General features: G+C 39.1%; 1 protein-coding gene across 8 annotated transcripts in view; it reads left to right on the forward strand.

Moving 5' to 3' along the window:
* grik4 (glutamate receptor, ionotropic, kainate 4) overlaps window positions 1–21,825 on the forward strand; it is a 353,167-nt gene that overhangs the window by 269,299 nt on the left and 62,043 nt on the right. For all 8 annotated transcript variants that reach the window (XM_081614530.1, XM_017308264.2, XM_008425649.3 and 5 more), the window contains 3 exons: window positions 1,089–1,250; window positions 6,142–6,294; window positions 9,649–9,753. In XM_081614530.1, coding sequence (XP_081470656.1) covers window positions 1,089–1,250; window positions 6,142–6,294; window positions 9,649–9,753 — 420 coding nt within the window. The remainder of the gene's footprint in view (window positions 1–1,088; window positions 1,251–6,141; window positions 6,295–9,648; window positions 9,754–21,825) is intronic.

Below are 21,825 nucleotides of genomic sequence, written 5' to 3' on the forward strand. Positions count from 1 at the left end.
GTGGTAAAACTACATGACGTCACGGTGATAGAAGGTGGATATTAGTCATTTAATAACAAAACAATGATTTTATGTCGTAGTTGAGGAGTTACTGGTTTGTACAGACAACAGTGTCAAAGGTCCGTGTTATTCCAGTGGCTAACAGCCAACTCCTTGCATCCATTCCCATTTGTTTCCAGTGTCACATCATGTCACCTCTCGCCGCACGGTGTCAGCTCTATCGTAGTCTCCTCTTCAACATTTACCATCCCCACAAACTACCCTTATCTCCCGAGTCCCTGACCTCGGTGGGAAACAGGCAGATAGCTAGACTTGGCTTGGTCCGGCTGTCATAACGTCGACGACACAAAAGGAAGACAGGCGATGGCCGCCACCTGAGGGGGAACCGGTTTCTGACACCTCTATTAACCTTCAGGAGACGTCCATCTGCTGTCACACCTCTGCGCTCTCTTTTTCCTGCACTCCCTCATTTCTCACCTTGTCCCCTGACTGCTTTTCCCCAGGCAAAGATTGTCCCCAGAGCAAAAGAACAAAATAACAAATGACTTCTATTTCACTTTTTTTTTCCACAACCTTGAAGATGTTGGTATGCAATGGATTTCCATCCCATTTATCCACAGGTCTCGGTGTCCTTTATCAGCTTCCCATCAACTCTCTAGTTTGTCACAGTCTCTCTCCGTCAATCAGCAGGTAATTCCAACATATTTGCTTCCCAGTGTATCTTCAGCACTGTTTGTACAGTGACCTCCATGGGAGGAAATTCATGTGGCAGTGGAATATGCTTAATTTTGAGCAGCGATGTCTGCCTAAATGGTGAAAATGCATAAAATGCTGCAGCTGTTCCACGTCAAATCAACCAAAATAATGGAAGTTAATGGAAAGTGAGTCACACAAATAAAACTGGATGTAAACCTGTTTAATGAACACATGCCCTTTTTACCTTGACACCCATTCGATATATCATTTGTTGTAATTTAAACAAATGAGGGTGAATGGTGGCAGCAAACAACCGCTTCAATTAAAGTGTGCTGCCTGCCTTCAGTGACCATTTCTCTCTCTCTCTCTCTCTGTTTCCTTTCTCCTCACAGGAATTCACTTTGCTGCGACTGGATGATGTGGCTGACCAGCGGGTCAACATTGTCGGGTTTTCAGTCTTCAATAAAACGCATCCCTTCTTCCAGGAATTCGTGCTGAGCCTCAATCGCTCCTGGCAGGAGAACTGTGACCACGCGCCCTTTGCCGGCACTCCGGTTAGTGACCCAATAACATCGTCTCGCATACAGTAGAGATGCACCATAAGAACAAAGTGTGACCTCTTAGCAGAGGAGTCGAGAGGAAATGAATTAAACACCTCGCCCTCTGTTCCCTCCATCTTTTAATCATAAAAATGATGCAGCTATATATTAATCACACTGTAACTTGCAAGTTTTATGCTCTCTGCTTTTCTTCTATGCTAAAAAAACATATTATTTGTTATTTTAGGTTAAAACAGCTAATTTCTCAATATATGTTTTATCACTGATTGCTGCTCTTCTAGCTCGCCATCTGCTGCAATCTCTTTGCCACAACTTTAACTTACCCCAATTGTTGCAATGTTTTCTGTTAAGGAGTAAAGATTTACTGTAGTCTTTTGAAGGAAAACATATTTGTTGGAAATCAGACTTCTGGAAACCAAAACTGTTCAGGCAGGTGTCGAGGTTGAGCTGGCTAATCCCAGTTAGGCTCTCAGAACCTCCAGTCCTTTGGGTTGGAGAAACCAGGTAAAGTTCCCTTCTGGTCGAGGAATGGAGAGGTCGCCACTGCAGACCTCATAGGTAGACGCATCAAGAGACTTTCTCATCTCTATGGGAACTCGGAGACATGGGGTTTATAGACCACTTTTTCAAAGTTCTCCAGTGAGCATTTTGAAGGTTTTGAAATAAATCTTCTTCCAGGCCAGCAGGTCAGAAGGAAAATATTCAGAGCTCGTGTGTCTAAGTTGGAGGTTGGCTCCAAAGTCAAGGATTTGGGATTCAGGTCTTGCTTTTGTAGTGGGGATCGGTTCTTTATTGAAGGAGGGAGTTTTGTCGGCGAGGTCTTCAGCTCATGGAACGCCCAGAAATTAGGTCCAATCAGTTCTTGAGCACAAATGGATCCCAATGAAACGTCTGACGCTTTGGACCAAAGCAAAGCATAATCAGAGATGTGTAAAAACCTTTACATTTGCTCTTTTTGCAACTTTTAGTTGTGTTTTACTTTATTTGTTGAACTTTTTTATGACAAGATCATACTGACATTTTTATGATTAATGACAAAAACATTTTCAGACCTTATTGAGTTGAGCTGGATAAAATTTCTTTTCTTTTCCAACCTGATTCTGCGGAGCAACAAAATGAACTTTTTTCTCCTCCACAAGTCTCAACTGTTCTTCTGTGACTTAGGAAATGAACTGTCTCAGAAGTGCGTGACTACATCTCTTTTTTTAAGTAAACATGGAATTTGAAAGGATTTTTTGATGGATATGTATTTTTAAGTTCTTCATAAATTCAGAAGGACATTCATAAAACATCTGGGGCTTCTGCTCTGAACGTCCTGGTCTAACTATGTTAATAGTTCTCGTTATTTCCACACAGGACGTTTTAAAGCTTTCCAGACAATATGTTGCACATATTAACAAGCAAAGACACTGAATGATCACGTGTTGCTCTTGTTTCCCAGACAACTCATTAGCATTGCTTAGCACCACCTTATTACTTATATAATAGCTTCTTCCTTGCTAACGGCCCATCATAGAACGTGCCTTGTCCTAAATTATCAAAAATGTTAGGAGCTCAGTATTAGCTATATCCTGTAATGCTATTTGTTTTTAAAAATATATACTTATTCATTTAAAGCGGCTGTTGTTGAATACAGCGTGCCTTAATCAAGCAGATTTTCTAAAATATTTTCTTTTTAATACATTGCTATTATGCTTAGTTTATAGAAGAGGATCGTTGGAGTTTTCACTCTCAAAGTCTCCAAATAAAACATGGTAAATTGCCCTCATAAACTGCTGTTTATGAGACTACAATTTATAAGCATTATCTGACTTTCTAATAGGCTCTCCAGACGCGGCGTTCTCATCCATTTGTCTTTAAGCCTGGTCATAAAATCAGAAGCTTAGCGTTACATCAGGATCTATGCCAGCTATGAGAGCGAATTTCTGTTCTCAGACGCCAAGGAAGCGCCGTAACGACAAGACTTCCTGCTTGTTCACAATGCCATTCTGAGACATTATAATGTTTCAAAATTAAACTTGGTTAATCCTGAATTGGTTTAAATTCTTTTTGAAACATGTGATTGTATACATTATGCAATATCCTTATTTAGACCTTTTCAAATGATAAAAGTTTAGATGACTGGTGAACTTCACTAAATAGATGGCATCATGAGCAAAGAATGAACCGTGTGTGAAAAAATTGCACAAGAACGTAACAAGTTGACAAACCTCAACCACTTACACCAGTTTTGAAATTAAAAGTGATAACAAAATAAAAAAATTGGCAATAGCATGAGCAAAAAATAAATGGAAAATCATCAAATGTTCAGACATTGTAGAAAATTCTGTTACATTTCAGATCAAAATTCAGATCAGATGGATAGCTTCAGGGTTTTAGTTTGAACATAATTTTCTCTGTTTAAGCAAGAAAAGCTACAAATTGAGAAACTGGTCTCATGCATGCACCCACTAGCCGTCAGTTTAATTAAAGATGTGTGGTGAAACAGGTTAGGAATAATTCATACAAAGCTTGAAAAAGTGTCTTCTTCATACAGCGGGTCACTTGGATGCTTGGTGAGCCTGCGGCAATTAGGGCTTCTAGTTAATTAGCAAATAACCACCAAGGATGCAAGCTGACAGCAGCCAAGCAAGAAACTGATTATAACCCAGTTAGACATGCACTGTGATTACACCCTGTTAATTCACTCTCGCACATTTTCAAAAAACGCAAACGGATGACCTTACCAGTTTCAATAAGACATTAATGCATTCGTAAAATCGAAGTCCTGCACCGTTATTTTTAAAAGAGAACATGTGGGTGGGTAGCTTGAAAGTTTAAAGATCAATAACTGTTCAAAAGAAAATAATTAGGTTTTATAAAAAAAAAGTTTAAGTCTATAATAATACAGTCCCAGTTAGATATAGAGATTTTAAAGATGCATTCCAACCACTTTTTGTTAAAAAAAAACAAAAACAACATTTGGGCGTTAGATATTGTAAGGTGAAAAATAGGACTGAGGAATCTTATCTTATGTCAAATTTGTAATTTTTATAAATTTTATTTTGACAGATGCTGTATGTCATAGGAATAACAAGGGGAAAATAACAATTATGCTTACCTAAATAAAATGTTTTTTTGACAGTCCGTCTTATGTCAAAATGTGGACAAAAATCGAATACCTAAGTGAAGGTGGGCATAGGCAAACTGTGAGCTATAGACTGAATAAAACACACAGAGTTAAATTTAAATAATAAGACCTGTTATGGTGTTTCAGTTCTTTTCCCCAGGATTAGAATATTATATATTGTTCAAGGAAAATGTCTTGTATTATCCCACTATTATGTAATTGCTTCCACATTTTGCAACGTATAATTTAGAATTGATGTAATATAATCAATTTTATATGAACACATTGTTTAAATTATTCAAATGAAGCTTGAGCGTACAGCTTACAAGAAAAAAATTTGTTTAATTTTACAGCAAATTTACATAATTTACAGTTCAGATATGTGAAAATAGTCAAAGTACTGCATGTCAGGCATTATTAAAAAGTGATTCGGATTAATTTATGGTTTTGTTGTGTTGTTACCTGTCTGACAAGTCAGCTTTAGATTGACCTTAGATTGCTGGAATAAATAGATGCAAACATTTTGACAATTGCAAACAGAACAAACCGCATTGGTGCAGACACTCTGTGAAGATTAATTCATAAAGGTTTGTGGGATTCTTAAAACTGAAAGAGGAACTGACAGGCTGACCTGCTCTCTGATTAATTCCACTAATAATTAGACAAATGGAGGGTTGAAACTGAATTCCCAGATGATCACTTGGCACATATAGCACTGCAGTGGCTCGGGTGGTGGAGCAAATGGCTGCTGCCCCCAGAGGTTCAGAGGTCAAATCCCGTTCTTTTCCAGAAACCATACCCTTGACCCTAACAAGTTTCCCAACCATTAAAATCAGTCAGGCGTCAAAAGCAATACACACATTAAAAAATGTGTCAGTTCTTGTTATTCTAAAAAAAATCCACATTATTTCCACATAGCGCCTGTTTCTATTTTAACACACCAACATAAATGCCAGACATGAAACAAGGCGATGGAAAAACCAAACCTTAAAATCAAACACAATCTCCAAACTATATGTCAGATCTACTGAAACCTTGTTCTCTGGGGCAAAGGTTGCCGACGGTCCCACAAATTCATTGCACAACATTTAGTATTTGAACCTTTCAGTTAGTCGCACCAGGACTGTCAAGTGTTTTTCTTCTGTTTATGCGGTGGATAGATTGCGTCAATGTCACCTTTAAATAGGAAGGTTTTTAGTTAAGCACACTCCCTTAATGTGTCATACATACATTTATTTTACTCTAATTTACATTTATCGATATCTCCCCCAACTTTTGGGTCACTTCATCTTCTGTTCCATTAAACAGATAAAGAACTATGAAGCTCAACCCCTAAATAAGCTTCTTATGAGAGGCATTAGGTATTTTAATTAACTGTATGTAGCAGGGATGGAGCGGCGGTGACGATGAGGCTGTTTGTTCAGGGGGGATGAGAGGAAAGGCTGCCTCTCCCACTGTTTTTAGCCCTCACTGAGAGCGGCAGACAGTAATTGAAATAGTCGGGGTGTGCCAGCTTCATTGGTGATGAGAGCAGGAAGGACAGAGTCTCTTCGAGAAATAGGAAGCACCGCAAGAGAGAGAGAGATGGTTTTCATCGCTGTCAGCAGATCAGACTCTTTCTCATGATCTAATGGAATAATATCACTTCCAGTCTGCAAACGGTTTAACCCCTCACCGACCAAAAGGCACTCAGTGTAACACTTTGAGTTATTGCAGGTTTCTGTGTGTGTGTGTATGTGTGTGTAGTAAGAATAGATTCACCTTCTTCCTCTGCAGCTCTCGTCAGCCCTGTTCTTTGATGCAGTATACGCAGTGGTTGCAGCGGTCCAGGAGTTGAACCGTAGCCAGAACGTCGGCGCTACTCAGCTCTCCTGCAAGTCATCCAAGATCTGGGAGCACGGCACGAGCCTCATGAATTACCTTAGGATGGTAAGATTAACTTTGATGGATATGATGAAACTGACAGTAGAGGAACCTGCATATTATAAGAGTATTTTAAATTTTAGGAAATGTATATATATTTTTTTGCATTTTTTTTTGAGTCAAATGAGCCTCCTCAAAGTTTCTGCATGTGTGCATTTGCTAATTGCACACATTTTTTTCTTGTCTTCCTGTTTCTCCATATGCTTGTGTTCTTTGTGCCCTTTTCAAAGCTGCAGAGAGGAGACCAATTAAGTGGTTTTCATCCTGTAATTGATTTAAAATAGCTGGATTAGGTGTGTTGCTTCTTACTCTGGAGAAAGGCACAACAAACAGACCTGCTGAAGAGCGAAGAGACGAGGCTGAAACTCACATTCGGCTCATGAAACACAGCAGCAGACTTGTAGAAAGAGAAACGGTCAGATACGTCCACAGTAAATAACGGCAAACTTCTTAACTCGTTTTTCTGAGATTAAACATTATAATGGTGATGACATTTTAAAGAGATCAGCCACCGCTCTGCAACACTACAGCTGTCATGTTGTTGTATCAAAAGTGTTCTTTCTACAATGGAGACGACAGTGTCAACACCAATAACACCAAGCAACAGCTTGATAACTGACGATGATAAAAAGTATCCAGAAACATGTTCATTAAATGTTGCATTTTCCAAATGTACGAAGGGTGAGGGCTCTCAAACCTTGTGTGCGATGCTGAAAAAAGCTGCATCACTTTTTTATACTTATTTGTTTACATTTGATGATGATGATGATAATAATAATAATAATAATATGCGTTTGTCACACAAAGATATTGTGATGTGTTCAACAAATTTTCTTAATGAGTGACCTACTTTTTCAGTACATTAGATAGATAGATAGATAGATAGATAGATAGATAGATAGATAGATAGATAGATAGATAGATAGATAGATAGATAGATAGATAGATAGATAGATAGATAGATAGATAGATAGATAGATAGATAGATAGATAGATAGATAGATAGATAGATAGATAGATAGATAGATGGTCAGTTAACAGACTAACAGGCTTTTTATTGAGTCAAGAGGCCACATTGTTGTTTCTACAGAGTTTTATATTTTTACCATTAAAAATGGAGGAGATTGTTGTCTTCAATCATCAACAATTAACCTACACTGTTTTTAAGTAAACATACTAAAAGCTAAATTAAGGCAACGATTCTTTCCAGTTTTAAGGAAAACGTTATCCTCTTCATTTGGTCGTGTTTTTACCTAGCAGGCTGTTTGGTTGATCAAACAGTAAATACATGCAGAAAATAAAATTCTTCTTTTTAGGTTCTGGCACAGTCAGTAGTCTGATAACTTATCAAGTGATTGTACCTGTGCACAGGTATTAATCTTGAGTTCACTGGCAACATTGGTGCCTCTATCTGTGGTCATGGAAATCATGCTACTTTCTCATAGTGACCAGTTTAATTATGTTTAGTTTGATTTATCACCTATAGATTTTTACACACTGTAGATTTATGTGCAAAATTAACACTTCAAAGCTCGATATTAAACTATCAGCGACTGAATACTTTAGAACTTTTTTGTTCACTACAATGCTCTATTTTTATTTTTTTTTTGCTCAGTAAGTTGCACATCAGCAAATATTTTGACCCTATACCCCAAAGTTTCTGGATAGTCTTCTGTGTTCACAGTAGTAGCTCTGATTTTATGCAAATTTGCAAAGCTCTCTCTTACTGCACCTCTTGTTACAATGTAATATGTGTTTTACCTCTTAGATCTGCACAACGGAGGATAATGTCTCCCTTTACTCAGCCAGTTTATTGTTTCTCTGCATTACTCTGAGAGACAATGAAGGAGAGATAAAGATGGGCTGTCAGTGAAGTGAAGGGTTTTTTGTTGGAGATAAATGACTGAATGGGATTAAAATCCTTAAAGTTGACGTGTTTGATATCAATCTGTTTGTCTTTCTTGCTCAAAGAAACTAAATGAGTGTGTAATCACACCGTAGACTGAAACTTTCTCACTTACATTCGTAGTATCATTCTGACACTGATATTATTTCACAAAGAGACTACAGGAATTTATGGATACATCATGATTGTGTTATTCAATTAATTAACATCAATCAAGCAATTAAAAATTTTTATGGACAAATCCTGGGTTCTGTTTTGCAAGACACCTGTGAAAAACTGAGATTCCTCTAATGGTTCCCGATTCCTTTTACTCTGCCAGACGATGGTACATCAAAATACTTTATTTACATCGTCATACTAGAAGCTCAGACCGCTTCACTCTTCAACCACATTCACCCTTTTCACTCACAAATGCACACATTTAAACACCAGTAGTCAACTTGTGGTTTGGTAACTTCATGTTAACCAACATGAAGCTGGAACTGAACCTGCAGTATTTTGATTCAAAGATGATTAATGCTTTACTTTATAACTTGTCGATGAGCAACATCAACTAAAGTATCTGTTCAAACATCTTACACCTCGATTATCTTGCCAAGGCTTCTCACACCACAGACGTGTTCAATCTTTTAGGATTTATCTGACTCTTATTTTACCTGTAACAGTCTGTGCTTCATTCCACCCCGCTTTTTATTTAACATGGGAATGTTTTCCACTTTGGGGGAACAGTTTCTCCTTTGTTTATGGATCTACGATTATCATAACCCTTTCATGCATAGAGATGGTAAAGTTTGCCAGAACGTTCAGGGTTTACAATTTTTCCTCACTCGCCTATCGATTTAAGGAGAGCAGTGCTCAGTTCAGGTATGTGAAGTTTTCCTAAAAGTTAACAAGGCTCATGAGAAAACATCTGTGAACAACACAGCCTCTGCAGTACATCAGACTAATCATTATGGTGTTTGTGGTGGAATAAAACATATTGAGACAGTAAGTATATTTGTCTATGCAGCGTTTAGTCATTCTTTTGTAGGGTAAACCACTCAATTTGAAAAGACAGACAGCATTGACCCTTCACCCGGTCTCCACATACAAATAACCAGGACAAACCCTCCTCTTGACATGAGTATTCAAATGTTTTGAATGGTGCTAATTGGTTCTGAGGAGTGAAATGAGACTCACCCTCAGGCCTCTTTACTCCTGTTTATTGACGCGTTGCCCACCAATGTTTGATGTTGGAACTGCTGCTAATGAAGAAGAAAACTCTAGGTAAACAATTTTAAAGAGTGCTTTCAAATGTAGTCTCACTAGAAATTAATTGATCTAGCCCTTTTCATTTAGTGTACCACTTATAAATGATTAATCCTATCTTTGCATTAAGACACAGGGCTTTATAGACAAACTCCATGCATATCGCAGTGGTGGGGAATACGTTCTTCTTTCTCTGTGTTGGATAGGTAGAATTGGAAGGCCTAACAGGACACATCGAGTTCAACAGCAAAGGTCAGAGGTCCAACTACGCCCTGCGGATCATGCAGAACAGCAAGGAAGGCCTAAGGCAGGTAAAGTAACTTTTAGGTTAAGACTCTTTAATTTCAAATGCTTCAGTGACATAATTTGCCTAAGCCCATGCAAAATGTAAAGTGCTGTACGATGTACCTTGTTTGCTTGAGTGAAACAGCACAGACTGGTCGATCACTCTTCAGATAAGCACTCGCTTTAATATCACAGCTACTGTCCACATTGCTGATCAGACACAGTCCCGTTCCCAGTTGGGCGCTACTTCTGGCAAATCTTGCACTTTTCTTTATGGTGGTTGGGTACTGTTAGCTGAATCGTACCACGGGGAGTTGTGATAACACTTGCTCAGCTGACATTTCCTGGTGCAAACAATCTCCATTATCCTGCTGGCAGAGGAACTGATGTGCCAGAGGACAAAATTAAATATTCAGGATGGCTCTTTGAAGGTGAAAGGAGTACACTTAAAGGGGAAAATAAATTTAGATTGAAAGAGAAGTCTGCTTTGAAGAAAGGAGGGCTTTTGGTGCCGTTATAGTGGCTTTAACAGAAACGTCTAAAACTTTAGATAAATGTTACACTTTTTGGATTCTGATTCTTTATGCTGTTTTATTGTCTTTTTCCGTAAACTCTGCCATTATACACCACGTTAATGAAGGTTTATTGGATTTGATTGGTCCCTTTGATTGGTTCCTGTCATTAAAAAACCAAAGAGTTTTGTTGACAAGCTGTGTGAACCGCTCACACTTCTTATGGCATAACGAAAGATCGTAAAAATATATCATCTTTGAGTTTCCAACCAGTCATTCAGGGTTGAGCTAGCTAGAAATTGTCCAAGCTAGTGATTTTCTTGCGCCATCTCTTGTGATAAATGTGTGCATGTTCTTTCTGATGCTGAGCAGTTTGAAGCAGAAATCTTGCCTTAAACTCAAAGTTTACCATGACATCAATCAGCTACCTCCTAAAAACTGCTGTACAATAGTTTATCATGTGCAAAAACGAATTTCCATGTAATTCCTTTTCAAATGTTAAGCCTTTTCCCACTCGGTTTCTCAGTAACATGTCCAGAAGAGGAGATCATTTGTGAATGTTACAACAAATCTTGTGAGGCATTTAAATGGACAAGAATGCATCCTGGTTAGATTTGCTGCCTAATTTTCCTTCTTTTTTTTTTTTTCTTTTGCTGACCGACATGTTTTTTTTTCCTCACTCATCACTACCAGCAATGTGTTTTGATATGTATGATATTAAAATCAACACAGTGAGGAGCCTTATCTGCTATTCGCAGTGTGTTGTAAAGATAACACAGAGATTTACATATCATGCTTTCTGCATCAAATGCTGCCTGCCATAGCAAACCCAAATGCCTCACCTGCAAGTTTTTATTTTATTTTTTTTTAAGTATATACCAATCAGAAGTGTGCCCTGTTGTGCAGGATGAATGTAAACAATCAACCAGAGTTTCTGGTCCAAATCATCCAATTCTTCTTAACTTCTGGTTCTTGGTCTCAAAAGAAATAAGCATTTGCTTTCAGAAATGATATTTTTCCCAGTTTCATTTTGTTTTTATTGTTCACATACATTAAAACTAAAATTGACTATTTGTAGCATATTTGTTCCCTGGGACAAAAAAAAAAAATAGAATCAGATATTGTTTTGAATACCGTTGTTGTGTCATGGAGTGACGGATAATTTTGCCCGCTGTAAAAGGAGTGTGTGAGTGCACATTTTTATTATTTCATATTTCATCCCGAGGGGTTAAAGATGATGTAAAACGGTATCTGTGCTGTTCTTTTCATGAGGCCATAAAAAAATATGTGCATTGCATTTTCCCAAGGAAATGTCTGTGTCTCACCCTGGCAGCTATAAAACCACTCTCATTTCTGTGTTGCTCTTCTGTCTGTGCAGCATTATGTACACTATACAGGTTATTATCCATCAATTATCATACAAACTGCCACCAGTCTGCTATGGCAGAGAGCTTTGTTTGTGCCTTCTTATCGGGAGCACTCTGAGTAGCTGTTTTTGTATCACCTGCTAGACAAGATGCAGCATGAGAAGGCTTCACAGTGCTCCACTATGCTCTCACCCTTTCAGCGGATGATCTCATGGAAACGCTCCTCCCTGAAAGAGAGAGCACAACATCTTTTCTTGGCTGCCTGTGAAACCGTCAGTCAGTGGCCCAACGCTTTTATTAACCTTGTCCGTCTCGCCTCGCGTCCCTTTTTAGTCTGGCACTGGGCCATTCAAGCAGAAGGATAACACTATCGAGTCTGATGTGATGATTTCGACCAGAACTACTGCAAAACAGCAATGCTGGTAATGGTAATGGAAAGAGGCAAGGTGTTATACGGCGGGGATGCAACGAACGGGGTTGTCTGATGCTTTGTTAACAAAACACCTCCCACACATCGTTGGTTTGGGCTGCCGCAGTCAGGCAGACAGCGAATGGGCAGAGCCTTGGCAAAGAGGAAAATCTGGCTCAAAGCCCACAAACCCAATTTAAGAGCAATATTCATATGCCACCACATGATGCCATGCAATGCCATCATGTGGTGGCATTCTAAATAGAATATTAGCATCACGGTATATACAATATCTGGCACTAGAATGTGCAATAAGGAGAAAAAAACCTTTTCGTGCCAAAAAATGGCGTGAAGAGCCTAACGAACATCAACATCTCACCAACCTCTGACTTCTAATTTTGCAACAATAGGATTAATAAAGCTTTATGTACACAGCCATTGACGATCTGTCTGTTGCTTGAATTGTAAGCCGTTTATGCATTATTGTATTATTTAATGAGGAACTGTCACTGGGTGTGCTACCAGCTCTGTAGGGAATATTAGTCAGGGCTTTCAGAGTGTGAAGCATATGGAGTATATTATTATGAGTTTTGTTTCAGTAGCTAAGCTGTAACTCCTACTGGTGTGTGACAATCATTGTTATTATTTTTTTTATTCATTTATCAGGCTGTAAAAGGCAACAAAAAGGTTCAGGTATATGCAACAAGTTTGCGTGATGCTTATTTCCTAACCAGAGATGTTTCATCTTTCAGCTGATTCAAACATGCAGTTAAAACCAAAAAGAAAATAAAAAGCCAATTTTTTTTCTCGTTGTCTAAAGTTAAATCAGCTTAAAACTTTTTTTGCGTCAGGTTAATTAAGAATTACTAGAATTATTTGTATTTTCTGAATGCCACAACCGTGAGAGAGAGATTTTGTCGCTTATTAATGTATTAATGTAAATGGATACTCACCAGCTGCTTTATACGGCCTACTGTACCTGAGGACACTGTCCTGTCACTGTTGCTTCACAGTTACAGGGTCTTGCTGGCTTTTCCTTAGTCACTAAGTTATCCCTGCACATCTAACTTTTACCAACTGCACAAAATGATTGGCTGGAATTGATCATGCAATACACGTTTTCAATATATTCAACAAAATGTGGGGGGAAAAAATTGATCATGTTGGGTTTGACTTTATGATTAGACTGGAGTGGAACATATTGTGTCGTGAACAGAATTTAAACTGAATTTGATAGTAAGTAATTTGAGATAAATTTGACTCTTTGTCCCATAAAATACCTTGAAATTAAATTTTTTGGAGTTGGTGATCTATAAACTGAATTTAATTGAATATTAGGTTAATTGCTGACTTACCAGTTGCTTGTGTGCGTGCGTGCGTGCGTGCGTGCGTGCGTGCGTGCGTGCGTGCGTGTGTGTGTGTGCGTGTGCGTGTGTGTGCGTGGGTGTGTGCATATGTGTGTGGGTGTGTGTGTGTGGCCTTGGATTTGTTACACTGCAGTAAGGACACACTTCTTGCTTGTGGGCACCCGTAGGGAGAGATGCTGATTTTGGCTTGTGGGTTAAGTTTAGGACAAAGGTGTGAACTGAGTCTAGGTTAGGCTAAGGGTAGCAGTCAGGGTCAGGCTACACAAATTAATACAAAATGAATGAAAACCAATGCAAAGTCCTTGTGAAGATAGAAATACATGCTTTCTCCATGTGTGTGTGTGTGTGTGTGTGTGTGTGTGTGTGTGTGTGTGTGTGTGTGCAGGATCTGATTAGTGTGTGAACTCACATTTAATTTAACTGGTCTAAACCTTGTAGGTTTAGACCAGAAAGCAGGTTTTTAAATACCTGCACAAGAAATCAGATTCATGTGTACGCGACCTGCGGCGAGAGGAAAAGCTGTTTCTACCTTTTTGGCCATTTTTAATTATCAGCATGTCTGCTGGGTTCAACTTTATTCTAATTCATGGTGGTTCAGGTAGAATCATTACTGAAATTAGCTGGCTGCGCCTGTATTTGTACAGCGGGGCGATTTCTCCAACTAACCTACAGAACTCGTTGCTCCCACTGGCGCCCTTTATAATTTTCGAGCAGATGGCAAATTGCCCCCAAATGTAAATCTGCCTCATAGACTCTTTAAACTTATGTTTATATCGCGCACGTTATGTCTCCCTCACCTGAAGTTCACGATCAGAGAGTTTGCGTGTGGCAGTGTTTCTCAAGCTGGTTGTTTTAAGGCTTCCTTGAGGTTACGTGCTCCAGACTCTTTGCACATTATGGGTTACATCTGTAGCAGCTGGTTCACTCTCAGGAGGAGGACGGTATACCAGAGACCGTGTGTGGCAGCTGCTCCCCTCCCGGGCTGCAGAAAGAGAGCTGCTTTTACAGCAGATGGAGTTTTGCTCAAATATTTTCTGGGAGACGCTACAGGGCAGAAAGGATTTCCTCGCTCCTCAAACATAGAATACAATTATTTTATGCATAATTTACTTTAAATGGAAACATCTTCGATCTGCATAACAAACACGATCAACACGAAATTCCAAAAATCAGCACGTGAGTTTGGAAAAAAAATTAAAAATAGAAAGCCTTCCTGTCTACATTAACTGTTTCAGGAGAGAAAAATGGAAACCTGAACTTTCAGTAATTACATAAAGCCTGGAGCCAAGCTTAGTGAAGCTCATCTGTAGAATATAATGAAGCTGGAACACACAAAAATATTTGTTTGTCCACTTTTGGCTGGTGAATCAAAATTCCCAGCTGCTTCTGTACTGACAGGCCTGTCAGCCAGCAGTGATGCTGAACTTGGCATGGCTTTGTCTGTGCCGTGGCCAAGACACCGCTGGCACCTGTAACCAGCAATAATCCGGAGAGAAGAGAAGGGATGAGGAAGGAGGACAAGAGGCTGACAAATAAATGAGATGGAAAACAGAGGCATTAAAAAAGCTAAAAGCCTCAAGATTAAAGGCAGAACGTGTATATTTTGGTAATATCTGCTCTGTTTTAGCTGTCACCGTGTTCAGTATTAACGCCCGTGTTATTGTGACCTTCAACTCTTATTCCTCACTGGAATGAATAATCGCATCATTTATGGAGAACTGATTTTAATCCTCCGAATCCTGCACTATGTACTGAGCCTGATAAAGGCGTGCAATAAAAGAGGAAGTATCTGCCCGTGTTTCAACATGGACACTTTTCTGAGGTGCTGCGCGCTCCAGATGGTCCAAACACCAGGGCTACGCTGTAAAACAGCATCGTCCCAGATAGCTACACAAATGGTTAATCTGACTCAACCTGTTTGTGGGGAGCACAGACGGCTTTCTTCTTCAGAGGAATATAAAAAGACCCAACGTTTCTCTAAAGCCTACCTGTGTTCTTCAAAGGAAATCACTCCTGTTTGCTGTTGGGGGAGCAGCAGAGTGACAGCGGCTGTTGCTTAATCTGCTCTGACGCTGACGTTTGCCTCTGCATGCTCATCTGCATGCCTGCCTTTAGGTTTCAACGGTTACATGCGTGTGTCGAAACCACGCGTAAGCCTTCACGCAGCACTTGTGAGCATTTTCCACACATGACTGTAAATCCCACATTTGCTTGATCTGTTGTTTGATCTCTGATTGAGTTTACATTGGAGGGAATGGGGGCTGCACAGCCTTTAAGACACAGATTAGCCTAAGAATTACCATGAGTCTTTGTGTGGATTGGGAACGATACACGTAGCTTAAAGTTCTTTTGATTGGTGAACACGATATTCTTTGGATGGGGACAATTTGGTGCTGAATTTATGGCTTATTGAAACAAAGCTTCATTTCCCCGGATTTCTCCTGAATTCAATTAAAAGCAGTTATCTAATGCACCTTAAAGACAGTGCCTTACAAAAAGCATTCAAACCCAAAACCACAAATATATTGGGATGTTATGCAACGGATTAGAAACACTTGTGTAGTAGAAGATCAATTTTGGAAAAAAATCCTAAAACTGTGGCATGCCCAGTGGCGCAAAAAGTGGGTATGCAGCGTATGCTCGAGTGAGCATCACTCCTTCACCCTGACGTTCCTTCCCTGGGGGGGTGGGGGAGGGATTTATGTTTTCGCATCCACCTAGTATATAATGTGTAGTTGCGCCACTGGGCGTGCCTTTGCATTTAGCCTCTTAACTCTGATACCCCTAAATAATAATAATACCTAAATAAGTGCATTTATTTAGGGCTCTAAAAAAGTCCTCTTTATTGTACTCTAATTTACAATTACAATAAACGTCATTACATTCAGTTCCGTATTTTATTGTGAAACGCAGAGGAGGCTCAGTTTAGTTTTGAGGCTACTTTGCCGCTCTCAGTGACGTGAATTGGTGCAAGGCAAGACGAAGACTCATAAGCACTCAAAACACCAAGCTAAGAAAGCACTGCTGAGAAAAACATCGGCTCTTCCTCAAGCGGCTCTCCAGGAGTGCAAATCTTAATCCGGTTGAGCATCTATGGAAAGATGTGAAAATTGCAGTGCTTAGACGCTGCCTTTCAAACCTGAGACAGCTTCAGCAGTTTGCACAGGAAGAGTGGGTCAAACTACCGGTTAGCAAACGCAGGCGTCACGCTGCGAAGTGCAGAGATCGCTTTTTTTTTTGGACAGTGATTGGTGCAAAAGACTCTCACACAATATTAAAAGAAGATAACCACTTTTTTAAAAAATGAAAAATGTATCATGTTTCTCTCATTTCTATATAACGCTGATTTGTATAATGAATAGAACAAACAACTAGAGACGCTCACTTTGCTGTAAATTGTACCAACAAATTTGTGTTTGTTTCTGTTTAACAAACATTTTCATCCACGTTTAGATTTGCCACCATAGTGACAAAGCGTTCCAGGCTCCCAGCAGCCGCCTGGCCTCTAGCTGTGGACTCTCATTTTCTACATGAAGCTCATTGACAGGATCATGCTGACTAATAGAGGAAGCTGTAAAATGAATAATTATTGCAGTTTGGATTAGGCAAGCTGTTTCCTGTGGAGGTGCTGGACTCTGTTACGGACCAATATGTTTGGCTGCAAAAGAGGATGCACTCGCAAATTAGAAGGGTTACCATCGTTATTGGTTTAATAGATTTTCACCACAATTTTTTTTTTCTCTTTTCGTTTCGTACTTGTCCGTAAATCATTACATTAACATATATGCATATCTGCCTGCTGCAGACCGGCTGCGCTCTGAAAACTCTCAGCCAGTTCCTGGTAAGAAAAGAGTCATTAATTAAGTCTAATAATGGAGGCACTTAATCACTCTTTCAGCACGGAAACCACCTGAGAGAGAGAGGGGGGCGGGGGGGTTTAAAAAGAAATGTCTGAGTCTTGGATGCAGTTGGATGCTCGCTACATGTCGGCAAAGCAGGAAGCAGTTTAAGGCTATAAGTGGAGACACTGGCCAGAAGAGGGAAAGGTCAAAGGCCCACAGCAGCATGACAGAGAAAATTGCTCCCAATCATTGCTTCTTTGAAAGAGTCGATACACAGGGAAAGATTTGGCTCAGAAACTCCACCGTATTGATAATGTGTTATTTAAGCCTGAGGGTGATGACTATTAGACTTTGAGATGAGTTAAAGTGCCAAAGGAAGCGTACTTTAACTGACTTGGGATCAGTGTTTCTGTGCCAGTTATCTCTTGAGGTTCTCATTTCTTTTGAGTAATGCAGGGACAGACGAAGTATTCAGATCCAGAATGCAAACATGGCAAACGCAAAACTCTGCCGGAGCAGTCCCAAAAGAAAAGCATTTAAACATTTTACTGCGGCCGCAAAACTTTAAGTTTGCTTTGCTTAAAGCTGCGGTATGTAACTTTTTAAATATTTGTTTAAACTATCACTCAATCATGACGGTATTGTATGGGAAAGATAATCTGTGAAAAAACTCAAGCTTCTCCACCTCATCCCAGTACTGCTACTACCCTCTGTAGATATACACCACTCCTGGTCATAAGCAACCAATCACAACCAGGAGAAAGATCTTAGCACTGTCAATCATCCTCGTGTAAGCGCTGTTTATCTACTGTTATCAGTGGCCGTGACATCCAGCCTGAGCGTTCATGACATGATTGACAGCACTGAGATATAATCACAAAATCACTCTTTGGTTCATGTTTTTAGGCAACAATTCAGTCAGAAAATTTCGTTTGGGAGTCAAGTGTGGGTTTTCTGTACTCTGAAGGGATTTTTAGAGAACTATAAACCCTGCTTCAAGTCTTTATTGGTATTCTGAAATTTAAAAAAATGCCATGTTAATATAGAAATTGTTTATGAAAAATAAAATTTGCTAAAGGTTTCAAATGTTAAAGAGGTGGTGATACAACCCACCGTAAAGACTCGCCTAAGAAACGTTTACAAGCAAAATATTCTCGTGCAACGAGTCAAACTGTGGATTTTATAAAAAGTGGTCAAATATATAAAACAGCTGAATTGTAAAGGCAACATATCTTGTTGGTTGATGGTTGGACAAAATTTATAGAGCGTTTTCTAGTCATATTGACTTTACATCCACATTCACCCAACTGCGCACAATGACTGGCAGACCGATCAGCCACTAGAGGTTACGTCTCTCGCACAGCAACACATCAATATGTGGCAGGAGGACGCTGGAATCGAACCAACGACTTAAAATTTGCTGGACGACTGCTCATCCCACCGAGTCACGTTCGCCCCTTGTGACCCGTTTTATAGCTTAAATGGCTGACAGAGAGTACTGGGAAGTAGTGCAAGGTGTTCCCAGTTATTTTTTATGGGGAAACTTTAGGCATTTAAAACAAGTATAAAAGTTATAGCATCCATTTGCCTCAGCAGCAGAAAATAAAAGGAGGACATTTTCTGTTCATTCATCCATTCATTGTCTATACCAGCTTTTTATTGCAGGGGGGTGAGGGAAAGAGGGGGGTTATTTCCAGTGGTCATTGGGCAAGAGGCGGGGTATGCTCTGCACAGCGAGTTCTTGGCATTGATGGCTTTAATGGGGTGAAAAAAAAAAATCTTATTTTTTAAAAGAGACAATTGTCTAACTCTGTTCTCTGGGTGTAGGCCTGTCACCATAGCAAATGTTGCTGGACGATAAATTGTCCCAGAACGTATTGCGATAAACAATTACATTGTTGTTTTGAGAACATTTTCAATTCATACAACAGTAGTAATGGCAAAAAAAACAAAAAATGCAAGAACACATTCTGAAAAAAAAAAAAAAAAAACTATTGTAGCAAAATCTAGACTTATTTCATGTGACTGAGGTCAAACTGTTGTGTTCACAGCCAAACAGACTTTAAAAAGAAACTGGAAGAAGAGTTGAAAGGAAGTAAACAATATTAAAAACAAATCTAAGTAGTGGCAACAATTTATCCAGAAGTTAATATAAACGACACTCTATTATAATTATTATTATTAAAAAAAAGAAAAAAACAAAGAAAATGTCTTTCATGAATCCACTAGAATTCATTAGGTTCTAATGAACATTTTAACACTGGAACTGGAAGACATTTGGAAGATCCAAAAATAAAGAAAACAGAAACAACATATAAAATAAATTATGGAGTCTCTGTAAACAAATGTGTTTTTTTTCAAACAATATACTAGTTGAGACCAAAACACCAAACTGAAGACTTTTATCATTCAGGTTTTTCTAAAATGAGAAAGAAAAGTGAAAAATAGGAAAAAAAAAGGTTGAGATTTTTTCTTTTATTTATTATGCAATTAATTGACTTATTGTTTATTGTGACGGGCCTCGATGGATGCATTGCTAATAACAGTATTAAAATTTAAAGCTTATGCTTCTGTCATATGCTGTACTGCTAGTAATGAGCGGCTCCAAACGGTTTACTGACGTACAGCTAGAATAAGTTAGCTTCACACTCTGTCTCTGGCAGAGTGAGTTTTGATATAAACCTGCAGCTGTGATATTTACACCTGGTTCTTCATGTGGTTTCCTCCTCACGCCGATGGTTTCGGAGAACACGTGAACAAATCACTAAGGAATGCACATCACAATTCTCTTCACATCGTTCCATTATGCACTGCTGCAAGAAAGGATATCTTAACTTCTGAACCTCATGAATGTGATTCACAGCCGGAGGACACTCAGATATTGCGTAGCACCTGTGGGAGGGGAGAGTATGAAGGACAGGGTTTTATATTATCGTAATTTTATTTCTAATATGAGATGAACTCTCAAAATCTCAGAGTAAAAGAACTTGTGATCCCTGTGACGGATCTATTATCGTACAAGACAGGGCGCTATTATTACTGATGCTTCAGTTGGGAGCGGCATGTTATTGTTGATGCTGGTGCAATATCAAGTTTGATATGATTTAGAATAAATAAAATCAGTTTTAGGGTTTATAGTAAGCATTCTCTCCTGTTTTTATTAGAATTTCAATCATTTAGGCGTCAAAAAAATGTAACAATCTTAGCAATTAAGAGGGAATAATCTATTTTCATATGCTTCAGCAAGCTGAAATGTGATTGTTAAATTGTAGTGCTAGTAAATTAACTTTGTACGAGAAATAGAGCGAGAAGTAAAACCCAGATGCAGCATTAAGGGGAGAGTGCAGGCTGTACCACATTTTCTAATATACTGGGCATTATTTATCTATTTCAAGTTTACAACTGGGGATCTGACAGAGTCGATAAAAGCTCAGAATAAAATCAAAGTGGGAAATTTGATTTTATAGGGGTTTTTTTATAGTCTAGATAAGAAAAAGATAAAATATGGAAAGGAATGTTGGCATTTAATTATCACATTGCCAAAGGAGGCATCTATCCATCCATCTATGAATGAATGCATAATGAATTTATGTATTTATACTGTTAAAAAATAAATTTGTTCTATGTATTCTGTTGTGAAAACTCATCTAGAAATCCTGGTGTCTTGCTGTTACACTTTTTGTCAAATTGTGGAGCGCCTGCAACTTGAGTTTTTGTCATGAAATGATCAGTAAACTGCTTGTGGGGTCAAGCGTCGCTTTCGCCGTCATGATTCGGCGTCCAAATATTTGTTATCAGATTGCATTCGTGGCGAAGTTTACTTTCCAGGTGACCTTGTGTCAGGAAGCTCAGAGAAAAAAGTCAAGTGGAAAAGCTCATCAAAAAGAAGACTTTCTTTTATTATCAAAAGAAATGCGGCGTTTGCTGAATATCTAGCATGCACTTTGCCTTTCAGTGTTGTGAACACACACATACACACACACACACACACACACACACGCAAACGGAAAATTGGCATCACCTCAATTTGCATGAAATGATTTGAGCTATGTTATTTACACAAGACTTCCTCCAGTTAAAGGGTGAATGTGCTCGTTCAGTTCCTCTGCCTTTTCTGTTGGATTTATTTATTTCCTGTCAGGACAGCTCCTACCTTTATTACAGCAATCTGCTTCTTCTTTTTTTTTTTCCTCCCTCTCCCCTTCACTTTGCTCCCAAACCGTCTGTGAGAACACCATTACTCTAGCTGCCGCTGTAGATGCAGATGTACTCGGGTCAATTTCTATGCTGCAGCGAGAGAACAGATGAAAAAGACAGGTACAGCAAAGAAGGAGAGTCGGAGGGTAGTTGGAGGAGAGGAGTGGAGGTGGGGTGTGAACTCAGCAGGTTAACAAATTCAAGAAGATCTTGAGCCTTTCCCTAATATAGAAGCCTGATGTAGCTCAGCATGCCACAGTTTGGCTTGATCTCTTTCTTTGCCTCGGGCTTCAGCACAGATGATTAGGTCTTAACCAGGTCTGATAGACATACTGGATTTAAATACACAAGAGCTGCTACTCGAGTCTCTTCCAGTGAGGCTAGGATATGTGTTGGAAGGGATC

The sequence above is a fragment of the Poecilia reticulata genome, chromosome 13, assembly GCF_904066995.2.
Source record: "Poecilia reticulata chromosome 13, P_reticulata-male-v2, whole genome shotgun sequence".
Taxonomy (NCBI): Eukaryota; Metazoa; Chordata; class Actinopteri; order Cyprinodontiformes; family Poeciliidae; genus Poecilia; species Poecilia reticulata.